The sequence below is a fragment of the Bubalus bubalis genome, chromosome 6 (assembly GCF_019923935.1).
Source record: "Bubalus bubalis isolate 160015118507 breed Murrah chromosome 6, NDDB_SH_1, whole genome shotgun sequence".
Taxonomy (NCBI): Eukaryota; Metazoa; Chordata; class Mammalia; order Artiodactyla; family Bovidae; genus Bubalus; species Bubalus bubalis.
The window spans coordinates 49695844-49717414 of record NC_059162.1 but is presented as its reverse complement, the minus strand read 5'-3'; the positions used below and the strand labels follow the sequence as shown (position 1 = coordinate 49717414).

The window sequence follows — 21571 nt, the reverse complement described above, 5'->3', positions numbered from 1 at the left end:
AGTTATCTAAACTCGCATTTCAACACAGGTTTGAACTGGGTGGGTCCACTTATACATAGATTTCCCAGTAAATCCATACTAACGTACTACATGTTCTGCAGGAGTTGACCAGTTGGTTCTCAGATGAAGAACCGTGGACATAGAGGACCTACTTTAAGTTTTTGACTTTTAGCTGCTTGGGGCTCAGAGCCCCTCACCCCTTTGTTCAAGGGTCAGCTATCCTCAGAATACATTTTGTGAGCACCTCTGACATGGGTTAGCGAGGCTGGCACCTAGGTTCAGTTCTCTTCCTTATCACTGCTTCCCAATCTAGAAAGCTCAATTGCTGCTCTGTGTGGGAAGGATAGGAGATTTCCAATTTTGTGTTCCCTGTAAATGCACTACAGTGTCCCAAATATCTGTCATAACTGCAGTTTTGAATACCAGATAATTCAACCTATTCTAGCTTCATGAGTCAGAAACCAGCACGCAGGTTACAGACAGATAAAAAGTTGACCCATCCCCTTGAGCCTGAGAAAAAAGTGGGTAAATTCTCAGTTGCACAGAGAAACACAATACAAAAGGGCCACCAGTTTTGAGTGTTCCAAACACCCCAGCAGCATGAGTTGAAGAAACGTTCCGTTAATAATGTCTCCTTCTGGAAGAACGTGTATGGGGTAAATGCTTCTTGATTTGATAGTTAATTCTCTCATAGCAGGTCCTTAATGTAAAACTTAATACTCTTGAAATAAAAGCTTTATTATAAAAGAGAACAGATGCTTCCCTCACTCCGCCTATAAATGTCATTTAGTTTTATTACTAGGCTGCTTGTGATGCTAAGCAGTAAACACAAAATAGGAAGCTGCTTATTTACTGAAATCCCAAGAAAGCAGTACGGTAGAAAACAGAGGTCCCGTGAATAATGACATAAAGGAAGCAATAAGCCACCAAGAAGCATGAATAGAAATGACTAGTGTTCCTTGGGTGTCATGAGTTGCTTAGCAAGGATGCATATTTCTGCCACTGGAGACTTTACCTCCTGGCCAAGTTAAAATTATCTGAATACTATTCACTGGAACACAACATTGAATATGGATAAAAATCCATCTTACCTCCTGTTTCAGTTGCTAAGGAAAGAAAATAGCTCTCCCGCTTCTACCTTTAACCCAAACTTTCCAAGTAGTCTATCTTTTAAGTCCTTTTCATAGCTTCATTTAGTTCTTTGGTCATATATTAACATACACATGCTCCAACACTTATAACATTTCTTTGATTTCAACTGTGACTTTTACACTTGCAACAAGATCTCTGTATCCCAGCTTTACCAGTTTTCTGGATTTGAATGTGCAACTGACACATGGCATCATCTCCCTATGTACACCTCTACATAATAATTACAGTATTGCTTATGTAGCTTTGAAAATACTTTAAATTTTTTGAATGTTAGCAAACTTTGTATTTTCTAAATATGTTGATTGAGGTTCTTTTCCTTTTTTCCCTCCTCAAAGGGTCTAAACATGAGTGGATCTTTTGTAGACACGCCTATTTTTATTCCAGGTGGCATGTGACTGATTCTCTCTCAAATCAAATTTTAACGAGAAATCCCCCCAATAGGGCCAGTCTATATTACTTTATGTGACAGTCGTGCTAATTTTTAAATTAGTAAATAAATAAAGAGGAGATGTACAATTTTGTGATTTGCTCGGTGAATCTTAATTACGGAACTTCTTCTTCTTTCGAAACTTCTTTCCTGCTGCATTTGCTGCCTTTTCAGCCATTATCTCTGAGTACTTCCTTCGGTTATATCTAAAAAGAAAAACCAAACCTTTAAGTTCTAAAGTATGACATACCAGACATTAGAAGTTAATGTAACTTTTTGGTGGTGTTTGGGGGGCAGAGGCGGGTGGGGGTGATGGGCAAGTGCTTCTAAATTTTTTTTTTTTGCATTTTCACTATCCATCACATCTGTACCAAGTTCCATCATGAATAAGAAGCCATACTAGGAGCTGGAGACAGAGCAGTGAACTAGCCAGCCATAGTCCCTGTCTTCAGAGCTTGTAGTCCAGTAAGAAAAAAGTGGCCATGGTAGAGGCAGGCTTTCGGAAACTTTCAACCACTAGAGACCCATGCTGTAATTTCTGAGACTGCTATCATGAAGATTACAAAATGTAGGTCAATATATGAAGTAAGCAAAGACTCAATCACCTTGTACTCGACACCTCTGTGGGATAGAAAGAGACAAGCTTAAGAGATAGGAAAATGGGAGGAAATCTGACAGTTTGAACATGGGACTGAAGGGAGAAGGTGGCGTTAAGGACTTGCCCTAAGGGATGGAGGGCAATGCCATTCAGTCATGAGAAACAGGACACTGGGAGAGGACTAGAATGTATAGGAAGGACGAAGTCGGGAGACCCCAAGTTAGCTCTCAGAGGGGCTTATGAGATACTCATTAGATGTTCCTAAGGCAGCAGCAGGTTATGTGGCTCTGGACTCAGGAGAGATCCAGACTATACATACATTTGAAAGTCAACAGTATACAGATTAATACAACTTTGTGGGGATGAGATTTCCAGGGAGAGAGAAATAAGTGAGAAAAAGCATTGCTTATTTCTAAAAGTTTCACCATTACCTAGAATCATGAAAAAGTTTACATAACACTTGAATTAAATTTGTTTTCCATGCCTATATATTAACATAATTTTAAAAATCCCTGATCAATATTTTCACTTTTGCTATTAAACCAGTCTGGAAGTTCAGCAGAAGTTTCTATATGAGGCATGCTTTTAAATCTATGCTATACACATACCTGCTTCAAGGACATTTAAACATACTTAACTGCCCCCATCTCGGGAGGGGGGGGGGGGGAACCCAGCTCCATTCACTAGCTGTGCCTCTCTCGTCTTGCTCACAACATCTCTTATTTCTTCAGTTCACTCTCAAGTACCGTCCAGTCTAGTTTCCTCCCCACCACTCCCCTAAAAACTCCTGACAAGGTTACTGTGACGTCCATGTACTAAATTCAGAGGAAGATCTTAGTTCTTAGCTCACTTGCATTCTCAGCAGCATTTATTCCTGTTAACCACTCCCTCTGGCTTCTACCTGCCTGTAATACTTTCTTTCCTTGACTTCTATGACACTGCTGTCCTGGTTTTCTTCCTGCCTCCCTGACTTCTTTCCTGGTCTCCTTTGTGGGTTCCTCCTCTAGTTAGTCTCATTTCCTTCTAAAGCAGTGGTTCTGAATCGAGAATGCTTTTGCACGCCAGGGAACATCTGAAAACGTTTGAAGACATTTTTGAGTGTCATGAATTGGGAGGGAGGGGAGTGCGCTACCAGCATCTAATGGGCAGACACTAGGGATGCTGTTAAAGATCCTACAGTGTACAGTCCTCCCTAAGAATTATCCCACCCAATATACCTAATAGTTCTGTTGAGAAACTGTGCTAAAGCATTTAAAAATTATCTTGAATTTAAAGTTTTTGCACAATCTAAAGGAAAACATATATTATAAAGTGAAACATGAATTCCTTTACCTTCTGAACTCAGAATCAGCCAGCAGTTCCTCCACAATAGTTCTCTTCCTTTGTTTCTTGGGAACTCGTGAATGGTAGAAGTCAGCAGGATTGTCAACAATGGTTCCAATCTATGAATGAATGATTGAAATAAGTGATTGAAATAAGTCATGCAATACCTGAAAGTCAAGCTGTTTTCTTATCTCAGGGGAGCTCTAACAAAGTTTATTTATAGAAAGGAATGGAAAACACAGCTTATATTTTACCAGTATTAGTTTTGCCATTTCTTGAAAAAAATCACTTATTCAACCTGCACTGGGTCCTACTAGTGACATTTCTTCATTAAAATTTTTGAGTAAAACAAATTCCTTCTATGTAAGTGCTAGACTGTAAATTCTTGATGAATAGTCTAAACAGAAGAAAAGTGGGACAGATAAAAATAACACCTTTTTAGTTTTCCAATTTAACAAGATTGATGCACACATTCTACTATATACCTGTTAGATCTCCTAGGTTATCATAAATGCTGCCAGCTTAGAACCTTCTTACTGAACACTTGGCATTTGTTCATACATTCAACCAAGTAAAATATACAATGTCTGCTATATGCCAGGAACTGTGCCAGGGTTAGGGAAACAAAGAGTATCTGGTCCCTGCCAGTGAGTGGCCAGTTTTATAGAAGATCCAAAGAGACACGGCTAAAAATGAAAGCATAACCTAGTATTATGTTGAACAAAACACTCTAGATTCTCTGAAAACAAAGTGGCCAATTCTACCAAATTCACAAGGATGACATTTTCGCTTGGACTCGTATGGGTAAAATTTCACCAAGCAGACATGGCAGAGCCAAACACTAAAGTGAGAATGACTAGGCCAGTTGGTGCATATCCCAAGAAGACTGAGCAGCCGAGTGTGTTGGAGCTTAGAGGGCTATGTGACCAAAATAAGGATTAGTGAACTGGTGTGGGTGCAGATTGTAAAGGGCTACATCATAGGATAGAGATTCTATCCTACAGGTTATAAAGAATCACTGGTGGTATTACTGAATATCTTGATACCACTGAGGTGTATCATTAATACACGGTACACCCATCTTACAGGTTCCATATTCACAGAGCTCATCTGGACACCTAGTTACCATTTGGAACACTGTCTTTTGATGAGGAAAGCCATTACAGGCTGATGGCTATCTGAACTGGGTTCTGGCCATTATATGGTCCGAGCAGATATACACTGTAAATACACATTTAAGAGAAAACAAGTCACTGTAGTGTTTTCCAGACTAAAATCCTCACAACATCACTACCATTACTCTGTTTGCTTCATACCTGGAAGTACTTAGGGAAGCCATCTCTATCATTTTTCTTGTAAAACCTTTTTGGGTCCATGCTAGCTCTCATCTTCAGTGCTTTGAGATCGTTTTTCAGTTCATCTGTCAGTTCTGGCGCTTTCATACCAAACCATCCATCACCTGCTGTTTTTTGTCGCTCTTGCTGAAATTCAGAATTTCAAAAACAATTAGAAAATTCTCATTTTTAATAAGTAGTGTATAACTACACCTCATTTCAATATTATGAAGAAAATTTCATGAATTAAAACCAAGTAAGGTTACTTAACAAGAATGTATATATTAGTCTCCAGATACACCTTTCATAAAATGAATTAAATGACAAAAATCCATTTCTCTCGATACGTTAGACACAGCACTATCAGTGGCATAAATGAAGGCTCCTTAAAATTAATTTTGTATCTCAGTAAGAACTGCTGACTTGTTGGGAGAATAGCCGACAATGTCGATGTTTTATTGTCTGAGATATCCTACAAGAGGTAAAGTATAAAAACATTCTTACATCTGGAGCCTTTCTGTAAACATTTAACATTTTTATTCAGTCACCCAGTTGTCTCTTAAAAGTTACTCTCTCCAACATGCCCAGAATTTGTATTATTTCTAAAATTCAAAATCTTTTCTGTTTTTTGGAAAATTTACAGCAAGTTATTTGCTCAATTTCATTGTTTTGTTCATCAGCAAATACTAGTGTTTACCACCTGCCAGGGTGCTCTGGTCATATCAGTGACATTACTGGAGCACCATCCTCAAATTTCCTCGTGTACCATCCATAATTTCTTTATGCTTACTAGTTGAAATGGAAGTAGTCCCCTGTTTTTTACTCAAGAAATTCCTTGCTCTCATTTGGCAGACTCAATAGGCTGGTGTTTTTAGCTGGTTACATTACTTCAAGAGCCAGCAACAGAGTTCCCAGCCTTCTGTGAACAGCACCTATAAGCCACGACACAGTATGGTGTGGACAGTGACCTCGTATGGTGGCTGCCACTGTTTTTAATGAAGGGAAAAAAGAGCTGTATCCAAATGCACCAATTGCTGCACTTTCACTTTGTGAAAATTTACATGAAATGTGTTTATGAAACCATATTTTATGGGCTCTTAATTATCTGTGATAATTTTCTTTGGAAACATGTATTTTAATTGTACAACCATGTTAGACAAGCTGAATATATATATATAGTCAAACACATTAAATGCTCTAAGTAAGAATCACTGTACTTACTCTGCGTTTTTTCTGAAGTTTATATTTTGATTCACTATATGGTGGGACACAGTAGTTTTTTTCAAATTCAGGAGTAATGACAGTTTTCTGCAGAAGCTACAAATATATTAAACTGGTTTTAAAATAATGTCAAAATGTCAACATTTTTGCCTTAAAAGCTAGCAAACAGAAAAAAAAAAAAAAAGGAAACATCTCCCACACTGATGACTCCAGATACATTAACCTTCTTTATAGACAGATATACTACTGCAAAGTTGTTCCTGTTCTTAAATCTATAAATTATATAAAAATAAAAATGCTTTAGGAGACAAACTGAAGGGTTATTTTAGGGTATCTATAAAATTAATATTCATTTCAAATTTCTTTTTCTAATTTGAATTTGCACACACCAGACATACATTAATGTGTCCACTCACATTTCATTGGTTTGCAACCAGCCACCTGCACCAACCAATTGGAAAACAAAGACAACAGAAACAATGCTATAGTGTTCTGGAACTTCCTGAAAAAACACACAAAAAAACACCTGACTAGCCTAAGTTCTTTTGATGTTGACAAAACAGCTTTATGTGATCTGAGACCAGCTAGACTACTGATAAGAACAGCAATATGGATTTTGATTAAACAACGCATGCTTTTAATGGTACACCAATTAAATCATGCCATCAAGCAAATCTGCTTTTTGCAACTCAACAACATATCAAAGATGTTCTTTCAATGTCAATTCATACAAAGATCAACTTCATTCATAGCTGTTATGCACAATTTTTATTGATATTTAGTTTAAGTCTCTATTAAATTTTTTCCATTAAATATTATAAACATCATCTCTGAATACTTGTGATTATTTCTATAAAACAGATTCCAAAACGTGTCGTTTAAATTTTGATAGGTACCACTAAATTGCCTTGAATCCAAGTAGTATAAACTCCTACCAGAAGTTAATCAGTACCTTTTTTTTTTTTTTAACATAGCTAACACTGGTGATTATCTCTGTGTTTTGTCAGTGGTACCTCATGAATGTTTCCATTTGCTGCTGATCATCTTTTTGTGTTTTTTTTTTTAGCTGTGTATAAGTCTTCTGTGGAACGCCTGCATTTGTTTGGGATCGGGGGGCGGGGGCGGGCGGTGTTCTTTTTTATTTTTATACAAGGTGGTGTTCTTATTAATTTGAAGAATTATATTCTGTATCTTAGTGATATTAAACCCATGGCCTTTTACCTATCTTTGTTTAGATGTTTTTAATTGTGTAAGTTTAAAAACTTTATGTAGTCAAATCTGTTAATCTTTTCCTAAATGTCTTCTGCATTTTTTGATTACTTGCCTAGGGTAATTAAATACTGTCTTAATACTGTGTATGTGACTAAAAGGAACCTCAGACTCATTAGTCATTTCCCTAGAACAAGAACTAAAGACAGTTCACAAAACTGTTAGCCCGCAAAACAGTTCACAGGAACGTAGCAAATGTTAACTTGGTCAATAACATTTGCAATTATTAAATCCTCAATTCAAATTTAGGACTAGAAGTTGCTGGGTAGCACAGTAGTGGTCTAGACTTTCCTATCAGTCAGAGAAGAGTGCATGACATTTATTTTATAGGTTATTAAGAGCTGGTTGTGTATCAAGTACTATAGTAGGGTTTAGAGTGGTTCTCAACTGAGAGCAACTGGCAATGTCTGAAGACATTCTGAGGTGGGGGGCATGAACTGGTAGAGATGGATGCTATTGGCACCTATGGGGTAGAGGCTGGGATGCTGCTAAACATTCTACAATACACACGACATCTTCCCACAACAAATAATTATCCAGCCCAAATGTCAGCTTTGCTGAGGTTGAGAAATCCTGTTTTTTCCAGTGCTAAGAACACAGCAGGCAGACAGAGCCAGATGAACAGAGGCACCTTGAAAGGCTCTGGGGAACCACTCAAGGACTTAAACAGGAGAGTATCATGGTCAGATGGTATTTTGTGTTTTTAGAATGAGAAATCTAGCAAGACCATTGAGGACGGCTTGAAGAAGAGGAGGCCAATGCAGTGGTCTAGATAAAAAGTAAAACAGATGTCACTAGTCAGTGACAGTGGGGTGGAAAGGAGGGAGCAGAATATTAATAGGAAGTATATAAGAGCACTGTCCTTTAAGCTTAGTTACTGATTACAAAAGAGAAATAGATTTTGGTGTTGTTAACCAGGATAAATAATACAAGAGGAGAAGCTGGTTCAGGCAAGGAAGAAGAGAAGGGCAATTAGTGAAGTCAAGTGCCTGAACGCATCTGAATGAACAAAGAATAGGCACCTGAGTTTAAAGACCTGTGTAGGCTGCAAGACTAGGAAATACTACAGATTTAGGAGGAAGCCATTCAAGGTGGCAGCAGAAACTGAAGGCTTGTGTAAGGTTACCTAACGTGTAATTTCCTTCTAAAAATATATGTACAATTTAATGTCTATGAGCACATATGCTTTTTCCCGGTGGAGTTAATGGGTACTCACAGCTTTCAGATTTTCAACAGAGTCCAAAGCAGTGAGGAATGAAAAATATAGCAATAAAAAACGAAAAAACTCTGGGATCATAACTGGTGCTTGCCAGAAGAACGCTGACCCTACATTAGTTTTCACATATCACCTTTGGCTGAGATTTTATGATAAAAAGAGAAAAAAGGAGCACAGTAGGCTAATGTGGTTTCACTGCAGGAAAACTAGTCTCTTACCAAGGACTAATCATTTCTAGAAGTGACTGGTGAGTTCTGTGCAGCTTACCTCATCTTTCCTTTTCTCTTTCATCTGTGTTAGGGTTCTCTTGTTCAACTGTACCTTGTCTGCATTGAAATTAATATACAAACCACCCAGCTCCTTAATATTCAGTCCAGTATCTATGCTGCTGCTCATCAACTTCAGACTGAAAGAGAAATGATCACTTTTAAGTGATTAAGAAATAATCTTTACATCGTTTAGCAATTCAAAATGAAAACTGAGACTTTTCATTTAGAAGAAATTATAGGATAAATAATGAATTAAGCCTTTTGAGAGCACATCCAAATTTATTCCCCAAATTTTCTTAAAAGAGGATTAAGGCCATATTACATGTCAACAGACTTCATACATGTATTTTACAAGGAAAGAGTTACAGAAAAAAGGAAATGCATCTGGCATTTAGCTCAACTTCATATGTAGGTAGTAAATTAATAAATGTCCATATTTTTCCATCTCAAAAGCCAATGAGACAGACAGGGCCTTTTTCTCTGTACTTCTAAGTTATCCAAACTTGGAATTTTTTCCTGAGTATTTAAGAACATTTAGTAGTGCCTCTAAATCAGGGAGTTTTAAACAACAGTGAGCATCTGTATTTTCCACCAGAGCTTAAAAAAAATGTAACTGTCATACCCTAGATCCACCAAATCAGAATCTTCAGCAGTTGGCTTGGGCTTCTGCCGTACTTATGTAATTACTAAAGTCTTTTTTATAAGTACACTTATAAACACTTGGACTTAGTTTCTTCCCTAATTATTCATATAAACTGAGCAGTTTAAAGTTCCCATAAACAACCTCTATTCAATTACAGTGCCTTGGCAGTGATTCTCAACCCTGAGTGTATGTTACAATTATCCTGGGGAAAGGGTGTGGCTCCTAAAAAATCAATACACCTGAGACTAGTCTCGGAGATTCCACTGGTTTAGAGTGAAGACTGGGCATCTGTTAACGTACAGTTCCTTCCAAGGATACCTGTATTTTCAGTGGATACACTGCCACCAAAGGCCTGTGCCTGGGAAAAACAAATTTGGAAAACAGAAAAACTAAAGAAACCGCCTCCAAAGACTGCTTTTTAATGGCAGTACATGGGATTATAGGTTACTATTTTTCTCAGTTTTCCTCTATTTTTCAATTTCTCTACAATCAACATGCATAAAAAAGCCAAGTTACCTTCCTTCCCTTTTGTATGTTGCTCTTAATAATCATGCAAGAAAATCTTAACAGATCTTTTAATATACCATCAAACAGAGTACTTTTAGCTCTCACCAGTGGGAAAAATATGACTAACAAAGGCACCCACATAAACAAGGGAAACCCTGACAGATAAAGAACCCAAAGCAGTAATTTTTTTCAGTTCCTATGCTTTGTAATATTTCTATGGTAAATTATTGCCCCTTGAAGCACGTATCAAAAGCTTACTTTAAAAAAATTAAAGATAAAACTTACAGTTTAGATTTTGTGTTACTTAGCAAGTTGTCTTCATCACTAAACTCATTATCTTTATTTCTGTCATGGTCTGATAGTTCTTCTTCACTTTCTTCCTCTTCTTCCTCCTCCTCCTCCTCTTCCTCCTCCTCAGTGGCAACCTCACCTGCCTTGTCTTCTTCATCCAAGTAAAAATTTTTATCAGCACTCAACCCGGGAGTAGTGTCAATCACAAACAATGCATTGTCATGTGACCGATTTTCTGAGTCTCCATTTAGGGACTCTTTGTTACCGTTATTTTCAACAAAACACATGGTGTCCTCTTCATTCTCACTGTGTTCAGACTGCTGGCTTTCATCACTGCTGAGAACTAACAAAACAGAATCATCTTTATCCTGAGTTGTGTTGAACTCAAGATTACTTGGTTTGGTATCACTCTCAGAATCTGCCTCCTTTTCTTTGCTCATGTCTTCACTAACACCTATAACTGTGCACTCTTCATCACTATCACTATCACTACCGTCACCAGGTTCTGAACAGTCACTTGTTTTTATGGCATTCTTTCTCTCTTCATTCCATCTGTCCATTTCCACAACTGCAAATGTTTGAGCTAACGATTTCATCACAGCCTCATGGTTCAGAGCTGAAGACTCTGATGTGGTTTTGTCACTTTCAGGGGTTGAATGCCTTTGAGAAACTAACTGCTGAAGGCCAGTATCCTGAAATTCAGAAAGATTCAACTGAGAGTTCTTCTCATTACCTTCTTTTCCCCCATCTATTATTTTTTTGGCTTCTTCATCTAAACTTTTGCAATTCTGCTTTGTTATTTCTTTGAGAGGTGAAATACTGTCCTGCTTTTCCTCTCTTATGGTAAAATTTCGGGTTTTTTTCACTGCTAGTTTTTTTCCTGAAATTCCAAAGAAGGAATCATCAGGGTCATTATAAATTTCATTATTAGAGAAATCTGGCTTATTTATCTGAGAAAGTGATCTTGCTAGTAAACGAGAAGTTTGTCTGTTAACTGAATCCTCTAAATTCACAGGTGTATGTATGATTTCCTTCTCATTTTCCAGTACAATCTTAGTATTATTCTCCTCAGTTTGTGCCTGTAATTTCCTTTGCATACTCCTTGTTGTTCTCCTAGTTGCAATTCCAGAAAATGAAATGTCTGAGCATGATGACTCAGCATCAGAAATAACTTCCACATGGGATTCTTGCTTTGGCTCTCTTTGGGATTTAGCCTTACTTCTTCTGGTTGTTATTTCTGTGGGAGGCATAATTCTAGAAATACCTGAAACATGTGAGTCTGCTTCAGAGACTTCTTCTTCAGTATGAGACTCACTTACCCGAGTTATTTTCAGCCTTTTCCTTACACTAGAAACTGGGGTGCCTGCAACTAAGATCTGCCTTCTCCTAGTTACTCTGAACACAGGATCCTGGACCTCAGGCACAGAAGAACAACCTGATTCTGCTTCAGAGATCTCGCCATCTGTCGCAGGTTTGTTCATTTCTGGTAATGAGCCTGTAGTTCCCCTCTTCCTGGTTTTAGGAGCTGGACTTCGTTCCGAAGTGGTCTGTGATTCGGTAGTATTTGGGTTATCAGGTGAAGACCCCTTCCTGCCTTTTGGGTGCACTTGAAGTCTTGTGACAGCAGAATTCTGTAAGCCAAATACACTGTAATTTAGGTAGGGCTGGGACAAGGGCAAAGTCAATGAGGCACTCCCTTCAAAAGCAAATTTTAAGGGGGCACTGGAAAAACTCAGTAAACAAAATTAATGTAAAACAGTAACTACCATCCCCACCCACAATTTAAAAAATCAATAGCTAGATACTGGATCTGACTTCGCATTTGTAGGTCCTGCCTCACTAGCGTCACCTCAGTCCTGACTTCAGGAAACAAACAACTGCAAATAAAAATCTTCCTCACGCAAGGTCACAAATGCTTGGTGGACCTACATTCCGACACACATACAGGAAAAGAACAAAGAAGCCAACGATGTGTTCAGGAAAACACGCCAATGAAATTACTTTTCATATCTACGTGGACTAATACTCCCTTCGCTTCATCGCAGCATCAGAGGCAGCAGACAATTAGCGCCACTGAATTACGAGGTGACGTCACCGCAGTCCTCTTTCCCCCACCAGAAGGAAGTGCTGTCGAGGCACAGTCAGCCTTCCCACGTGAAAACGGTGCCTTCTCCAATCCACGATTGGCGGCCGAAATTAATCCTCCGTTAGCAGTACGGTTAAAAAGCGAGCAGTGCACCTGCATTACGGAGCTGAACTACGCAAATCAAGTTACCTAATCTATTACCTGCCAAGCATTACCTTAAAAGATCCCAATGTGGTCTTTAGAAGCTACAGGCTTAGAGAGGAGCCTGGTATGCAGAAGCGCGCCGCCAGATCTGGCTTTTCTGCCGTTCCTTCCCCAGGCTCCACTGGACCCCTGCACCGCCCACCTTTCTCAGCACTGCTCTGCGAAGCAGTTAGAAGAAATGAAGGAGACTTTCGAGTTTTCCTACCTTCTGCCGCAAGCTTTCAACTGACGTGGCTTGGTTCCCGGCCTGAGGCCGCGCAGACCTAGTAACCACCATCTTCCCGGCGTGCGGCCGCCGCAGCCTCCCTCTGGTCCCGCGACCCGGAAGTACGTCAGAGATGCGCCTCACTCGCGTTTCCCGCGAGAATCTCGTGCCGCCTCGGCCACTCAGACCTCAGTTCAGTCAGTTCAGTCACTCAGTCGTGTCCGACTCTTTGCGACCCCATGACTCGCAGCACGCCAGGCCTCCCTGTCCATCACCAACTCCCGGAGTTCACTCAGACTCACGTCCATCAAGTCCGTGATGCCATCCAGCCATTTCATCCTCTGTCGTCCCCTTCTCCTCCTGCCCCCAATCCCTCCCAGCATCAGAGTCTTTTCCAATGAGTCAACTCTTCGCATGAGGTGGCCAAAGTACTGGAGTTTCAGCTTGAGCATCAGTCCTTCCAAAGAAATTCCAGGGCTGATCTCCTTCAGAATGGACTGGATGGATCTCCTTGCAGTCCAAGGGACTCTCAAGAGTCTTCTCCAACGGACCTAGGTCAAGGCAATCCGAGCCGGGATTCCGAAGGGCTCGGGTTTTAGAGTTCAGTACAGTGCGGGACTCCCATGGATGGAGGAGCCTGGTGAGCTGCAGTCAATGGGGTTACTAAGAGACGGACACGACTGAGAGACTTCACTTTCACTTTTCACTTTCATGCATTTTAGAAGGAAATGGCAACCCACTCCAGTGTTCTTGCCTGGAGAATCCCAGGGACGGGGGAGCCTGGTGGGCTGCCATGTATGGGGTCGCACAGAGTTGGACACGACTGAAGTGACTTAGCAGCAGCAACAGTGCGGGACTTCCCTGGTGGCTCAGACGGTGAAGCGTCTTACCGTCTGAGAATGCGGGAGACCTGGGTTCAATCCCTGGGTCGGGAAGATCTCCTGGAGAAGGAAATGGCAACCCACTCCAGTATTCTTGCCTGGAAAATCCCATGGACGGAGGAGCCTGGTAGGCTACAGTCCGTGGGGTCGCAGAGTCGGACACTGAGCGACTTCACTCACTTGCACTCACTCACAGTGCGGTAGAAGACAGCCCAGGCTGGTGCAGGGAGAGACCTTCCCGCAATGATCTAGGGCCCTTGTCCCCATTACACCCGAATGGTTTCGAAAATAGCATCATGTGCCCCACTACATCTATCCTCTCATTTGCTCAGCAAAAGACTTATTGTAGCCATGGTTATGGCCAAAGGAGACGTTTGCATTATCTATCGCTCCTCCTACTCCTGCTCCTAAGTCGCTTCAGTCGTGTCCTACTCTGTGCGACCCCAGAGACGGCAGCCCACCAGGCTCCCCCGTCCAAACACCTCAAAAAACCAAAAACATTCCCCCACCCCCAACACACTCTTGTATTACGTGTGAAGTTAAAATAAAAGCCCTAGTTAGGGTAAAAGACGTGTCTGCTAAATGCCCAGGAACTCGACTAGTTAGGAAGGAAGCTATATAATTTAAAGGTGAGATGGTGAGTAGGGATGGGGAATAAGCAGAATAGAAGAATGTTAAATTGCAAAGGAGATATTTTTTAAAAGATTTTTTTTTCAGTGAAAGAGAATGACCAGAAGCAAGAAAAGCTTTTTGATTTTTCCTTCAGAATGGAGAGAGGAGAGCTAGAATATGTTTGAGGGCAGTGGATGAAGACGTAAACAGACGTTGGAGATGAGAACGCGCGCCTCATTGTATCTTTTCTCTCCTACCTTATAACAGAAAACTATTTTTTTTTTTTTTTTTGCCTTAAAGTCATGAAGTACAGAATTTTCAGTGGGCACACTGCCCTCAGCTAAATAACTCCTCTCATAGTTTTATTTGCAGACAGATACGGCTGTTTGAGCTAATTACAGATCATTAAGCGTTGGGTAGTTCTCTGCTGCTGCTGCTGCATGGCTTCAGTCGTGTCCGACTCTGTGCCACCCCATAGACGGCAGCCCACCAGGCTCCCTCGTCCCTGGGATTGTCCAGGCAAGAACACTGGAGTGGGCTGCCATTTCCTTCTCCAATGCATGGAAGTGAAAAATGAAAGTGAAGTTGCTCAGTCATGTCCGACTCTTCACGACCCCATGGACTGCAGCCTAACAGGCTCCTGCGTCCATGGGAGTTTCTAGGCAAGAGTACTGGAGTGGGGTGCCACTGCCTTCTCCGGGGTAGTTCTCTAGAGACCTCTTAAAAGAGGAGGTTCTCCTTGCCTTTAACTTCATTCCACTCCCTGGAAAGTCATGTTCCCTGGTTTTCAAGCAGCAATCTTGTGCCATGAAGAGGAGAGCCATGCTTTAAGGATCGCAGAGCAGTGACAAAAAAGTTTCTGACAAATTGGGGAACTGCCGTATCAGTTGTTGCAGTCACTCAGTCGTGTCTGACTCTTTGTGACCCCATGAATTGGAGCACGCCAGGCTTCCCTTTAACTGCTGCTGCCGCTGCCAAGTCGCTTCAGTCGTGTCCGACTCTGTGCAACCCCATAGACAGCAGCCCACCAGGCTCCCCCTGTCCCTGGGATTCTCCAGGCAAGAACAATGGAGTGGGTTGCCATTTCCTTCTCCAATGCATGAAAGTGAAAAGTCAAAGTGAAGTCGCTCAGTCGTGTCCAACTCTTAGCGACCCCATGGACTGCAGCCTACCAGGCTCCTCTGTCCATGGGATTTTCCAGGCAAGAGTACTGGAGTGGGGTGCCATTGCCTTCTCCCTTCACTACTGTCTCCCAGTTTGCACAAACTCACATCCAGTGATGCCACCCAACCGTCTCATCCTGTCACCCCCTTCTCCTCCTGCCCTCAAACTTTCCTAGCATCAGGGTCTTTTCCAGTAAGTCAGCTCTTTGCATCAGATGGCCAAAGTATTGGAGTTTCAGCTTCAGCATTAATTCTTCCAATGAATATGCTGATTTCCTTTAGGATGGACTGGTTTGATCTCCTTGCTGTCCAAGGGACTCTCAAGAGTAGTCTCAGCACCAAAGTTTGAAAGCATCAATTCTTCAGTGCTCGGACTTTATGGTCTTGTACATGACTACTGGAAAAACCATAGCTTTGACTATACAGACCTTTGCTGGCAAACTTATATCTCTGCTTTTTAATATACTGTCTAGGTTTCTCATAGCTTTTCTTCCAAGGAGCAAGTGTCTTGTTCTAAACAGACTAATTTTAGAGCTGTTTCACCTGAGAGAAACATCTCTCACTTTAAACCACTGTTATTTGGGGATTTTCTGTGTTTTGCAGCTGAGCCTAATCCCAGCTAAAGAATGGAATTTTTTAAAAAACTGGAGTTGGAGCTACAGAGGAATGTTCCTTCCTTTGAGGCAAGAGGGAAAAGTTGATAATTGAAGCAGAGAGGCGACTGTAAATGCAGGGGAATTAAAGTGGAGAGAAGAGGAGGGGATCTGAGAGAACATCAATCTATGTAAGTTGGAGTAGGTAAGAAAGAACAGAAGACATGCTAAATTTGAAGAGATGGGATGGGGTAGAGGAAGGAAGGTGAAGCAACAAGGTGGGTAATGGAGATCAAAGCAGCAGAAGACAACAGCTTCAATTACAGTAATCAGTAGTTCAGTTCAGTTCAGTCGCTCAGTCGTGTCCAACCCTATGACCCCATGAATCACAGCACGCCAGGCCTCCCTGTCCATCACCAACTCCCGGAGTTCACTCAAACTCATGTCCATCCAGTCGGTGATGCTATCCAGCCATCTCATCCTCTGTCGTCCCCTTCTCCTCCTGACCCCAATCCCTCCCAGCATCAGAGTCTTTTCCAATAAGTCAACTCTTCGCATGACGTGGCCAAAGTACTGGAGTTTCAGCTTCAGCATCAGTCCTTCCAAAGAACACCCAGGACTGATCTCCTTTAGGATGGACTGGCTGGATTTCCTTGCAGTCCAAGGGACTCTCAAGAGTCTTCTCCAACACCACAGTTCAAAAGCATCAATTCTTCGGTGCTCAGCTTTCTTCACAGTCCAACTCTCACATCCATACATGACCACAGGAAAAACCATAGCCTTGACTAGATGGACCTTTGTTGGTAAAGTAATGTCTCTGCTTTTGAATATGTTGTCTAGGTTGGTCATAACTTTCCTTCCAAGGAGTAAGCGTCTTTTAATTTCATGGCTGCAGTCACCATCTGCAGTGATTTTGGAGCCCCCCAAAATAAAGTCTGACACTGTTTCCCCATCTATTTCCCATGAAGTGATGGGACCAGATGCCATGATGTTAGTTTTCTGAATGTTAAGCTTTAAGCCAACTTTTTCACTCTCCTCTTTCACTTTCATCAAGAGGCTTTCTAGTTCCTAATCAGTAGAGCACTTACTATATGCTGGTACTACATGCATTAACTCATTTAATATATACTTATGTATAACATTTAATATATATGACCACTTTAACATGAACAAATGCATGAAAATATTAAGATCACAGGAGTTGTATAGAAAATTGGGAGAATATTATTAATATGAAACCAGTGTGTACTATTCACTTACAAGCATGGCCCCTTTAAAATGAAAAAGCAAAACGCTCCCAAGTATTTAGAATCTAAAAAGTTCAAGAACAAAAATAAAATACTAAGATTAAAATGTTAGTACATATTAGTAATATAAGAAGACTGGACTGGTCTGCTGATCAGGGGCAAAACTGTGAAGTATTCTATTTGAACTGAACATGTCTGCCATGTTTCCCCATCTCTGCCTTCTTTACCTGCTCTCTTCTTTTCCCAAAGTGGATTTTGGAAGATACAGTAAGTATAAAAACACAGTAATTATTACTCAGGCCTAAAGGGAAACTCTCCCATAATATTTTACTAACTAAAAACCTTAAATTATAGGGTTGAATCTCTTGCAGGAATTTTAACCAAAAGATAAGAGTTCAGTTCAGTTCAGTCGCTCAGTCGTGTCCGACTCTTTGCAACCCCATGGATTGCAGCACTCCAGTCCTCCCTGTCCATTACCAACTCCCAGAGTTTACCCAAACTCATGTCCATTGAGTCAGTGATGCCATCCAACCATCTCATCCTCTGTTGTCCCCTTCTTCTCCTGCCTTCAATCTTTCCCAGCATCAGGGTCTTTTCCAATGAGAATTTTAGTGCATATGCCTAAAAATACATACTACTCATGGTCACTTTACATTACTACATACAAAATATTACTTTTAAATTAAGTTTGACTGGCAAGATGGTCTCCATAGATCCTATCCTCTGGTCTTCATGCCCTTAAGTATGGGCTAGACCTAGTTTCTTATAATGAAAAGAACCTAACAAAAGTGATGGGTGTCACTTTCAAGATGAGATTACAAAAAAGGCTGGCTTCTCTCTTGTACTTTCTCACTCACTCATTCTGTTGGAAGCTAGTAATTGGTTGCTATGAGCTGCCCTATAGAGACGGCCATGTGGCAAGGAAGTGAGGAAGGCCCCTGGCTTATAGCCAGAAAGGAAACTGAGTCCAGTCAACAACCTCATGAGCAAGCTTGGAAGGAGACCAACCTCAATCAAGCACACAGAGGAGACTGGAGTCCCAGATGACCGTGATTGCAACATTTTGAGAGGCCTTGAGGTATCCAGATGCAGCAATAGATAATACAGTCAATACTGTCTGTTCTAAAAATTTCATGTAAAGGAAATAATGTACTTTCATGTCCAGCTTCTTTCACTTAGCCTATTCCCGAGACTCATCCATATTACTGTGTATGAAAGTGAAAGGGAAGTCGCTCAGTCCTGTCTACCCTGTGGACTGTAGCCTACCAGGCTCCTCTGTCCATGGGATTTTCCAGGCAAGAATACTGGAGTGGGTTGCCATTTCCTTCTCCAGGGGATCTTCCCAACACAGGGATCGAACCTGGGTCTCCGCATGGTAGGCAGACGTTTTACCTTCTGAGCCACCACGGAACTCCAAAGTACTATAGATATTGGTATATGTCTTTTTCAGATATATGATTTCTCTTGTAATGGATGTGAGAGTTGTACTGTGAAGAAGGCTGAGCACCGAAGAATTGATGCTTTTGAACTGTGGTGTTGGAGAAGACTCTTGCAAGTCCCTTGGACTGCAAGGAGATCCAACCAGTCCATTCTAAAGGAGATCAGCCCTGGGATTTCTTTGGAAGGACTGATGCTAAAGCTGAAACTCCAGTACTTTGGCCACCTCATGCGAAGAGTTGACTTATTGGAAAAAGACTCTGATGCTGGGAGGGATTGGGGGCAAGAGAAGAAGGGGACGACAGAGGATGAGATGGCTGGATGGCATCACTGACTTGATGGACATGAGTCTGAGTGAACTTTGGGAGTTGGTGATGGACAGGGAGGCCTGGCGTGCCGCGATTCATGGGGTCACAAAGAGTTGGACACGACTGAGCGACTGAAGTGATCTGATCTGAAACACCTAGGAGTGGAGTTGCTGGGTCACATGGTACATTTTGTAAGAAATCTAGTTATTTTTCATAGTAGTTGTACCATTTTACTGGACCATGTGAGAGTTGCTTCCTCTACATCCTTGCCACTACTTGCTACTGTCTTTAAAAATTTTAGCTACTTTAGTGATATTTCATTATGGTTTTAATTGGCATTTCCCTGATGACTAATGATGTTGAACATCTTATATGTTCTTACTGAGTATTCATGTCTTCTTTGGGGGAAAAAAATCTGTCCTAAATTTTGCCTAATTTTTCTTGGGTTGTCTTAAGCTGTAAGAAGTTCTTTAAACACTCTGGATACAAGACCCTTATCAAATGTATGATTTTCAAGTATCTTATCCTGTTTTTAGGTTGCCTTTTGACTTTCTTAATGGTGTTTTGACTTTCTTGATGGAGGTTTGAAGTTTTTAAAAAAATTTATTGAAGTGTAGTAGATTTACAATTTTGTATTTTTACTATACAGCAAAGTGATTGTTTTATATATACACACACACACATTCTTTTTATATTTTTTTCCATTTGGCTTATCTTGAATGGTGTTTTTGAAGTTCAATTTAAAAAAATTTATGTCCAATTTATTTTTCATAAGATTTATTGCATATATTTCATTGAGTCTGTGGCTCACATTTTCATTTTCTTGACAGTATATTTTTAAGAACGTAAGATTTTAATTTTGATTAAATCTGGTTATTGATATTTTCCTTTATGGTTACTTTTTTGGTGTTATTAGAAAACTCATAAGCCAGTTTTCATTTTCTTGCTTTATTCTAATTCCACACATATCAAAATGAATCAAGTATTTCAAATGAAAAAAGAGACCAGAGGGAAAAATAGATTATTTCTAGGGAAGAAAATCCAGATTCTCATTAGCAAGAGTATAAATGCTGGAAATCAATGGGATATTATCTTCAAGATGCTCAGAGAAAGTGTTTGGAAACTTAGAATTCTATAATGTCAAATGATCATTTAAGATTGTTAACAAAGACATTTTGAGACAAACAAAACCTAGGAGGTTTACTGCCCAAAGACCTTTAGTGAAAGAATTACTAAGGATATAATTAAGAACAAAGTAAATGTGAATGGAATAGGATGCAAGAATCAATAGTGAGTAAAGAAACAGAGAAAACAAAGCCAAGTCCAAATAAGTGATGCTTATTGTAAAACATGAACCTTCTTAAGATAATGAAACCAAAACACAGACCAAAATCTTGTAGAACATTTTATACATTTATTCATTGCTCAGGGATACATATTAAGGTTTTGTCTGACGTTTCTGGTAGTGAAACTACATAAGACATACTCTAACATGTCTAGGGGACTGGGGCAAGTTTTTGTCTTTTATAAAATGTGACTTTTCAAACCTTACCTTCTCTTGTCTCACTAGAAGCCATTCCTTTCTGATAAGAATAAGCTCTTGAAGAAAGTGTTTTCACTGAATTTCTGAAGTTTACATATAAACTGTTTCATCATTCAGTATAAGTGTATTTATTGAATACAAACCAGGCACATCCCACATCCCACTCTATGATCCTAACTCTAAGGCTAGTTTCTTCAGGGAATTTTTCTTACGTATTCTCACTCTGCTTCCCAGCAGTCCCATTCTTTCCATATGACCCTACTCCCCTTTCACGGCTTTTATCATTAACAACACATGCAGCCCTTTATTGCTCTTGTTCACATTGAGATCTCTCTCGCCCCTCAAATATACTTATCTGCTCTTTGAAGACAGGGCTATTTTCATCTCTGTCTTTCTGCCAACACCTTGCACAGTGCCTGGCACACGGCAGGCATTCAATACATCTTTATTGAATGAACGTATGAATAACTTTATGGCTTGGAAGTTTAAATTTTTATCATAATTTATTTCCAAATCATACTCAGTTTGAATTTAAACAGTTCAAAATCAATGTTTCAAGATGCTTACAATTATTGCAACAACTCAATTAAAAAATATACAACTTATACTTTAAGTTCATAATATAGTTAAAATTAAAAACTTATAAATATTTAATGATGCATTATATTTTGCCTTTATAGTATACTACTAAAGACACATAAAAGTAGAATTATCTAATTAAAACATTTTCCCCTCCTATTTCTTACTCTGAAAACTATAAAAAATTAATAAAAGTTATAGTACATATTTTTAAAAAATAAAACTCACGTATTGTGTATATATATATACACACACATACACACTCTCTCTCTCTCTCTCTCTCTCTCAACTGCTTACATTCCTAAATATTGAATCTGGGTGGAAAAGTTAGAAAGACTTCTAAACTTTCTTAAGTTTAAACTTAAGAAGTTCTAAACTTGAACTTTTTAGGTTCTAAAAAGAGACACAATTAAATGAGCCTTAGACCTTTATCACTGAAAATCAAGATCCTATTTCAGTTATT

At 40.0% G+C, this 21571-nt stretch overlaps 1 protein-coding gene across 1 annotated transcript; it reads right to left on the bottom strand.

The window, feature by feature from the left end:
• Positions 1–717: 717 nt before the first annotated feature.
• DNTTIP2 (deoxynucleotidyltransferase terminal interacting protein 2) lies at positions 718–12965 on the bottom strand. Its single transcript, XM_006057550.4, has 7 exons — positions 12746–12965; positions 10245–11881; positions 8808–8946; positions 6056–6151; positions 4817–4981; positions 3510–3619; positions 718–1785 (listed from the first exon to the last, which is right to left on the bottom strand). Exons 1-7 carry the CDS (start codon positions 12815–12817, stop codon positions 1692–1694), a joined length of 2313 nt encoding a protein of 770 aa, XP_006057612.2. The 5' UTR covers positions 12818–12965; the 3' UTR covers positions 718–1691.
• Between the last annotated feature and the right edge of the window lie 8606 nt (positions 12966–21571).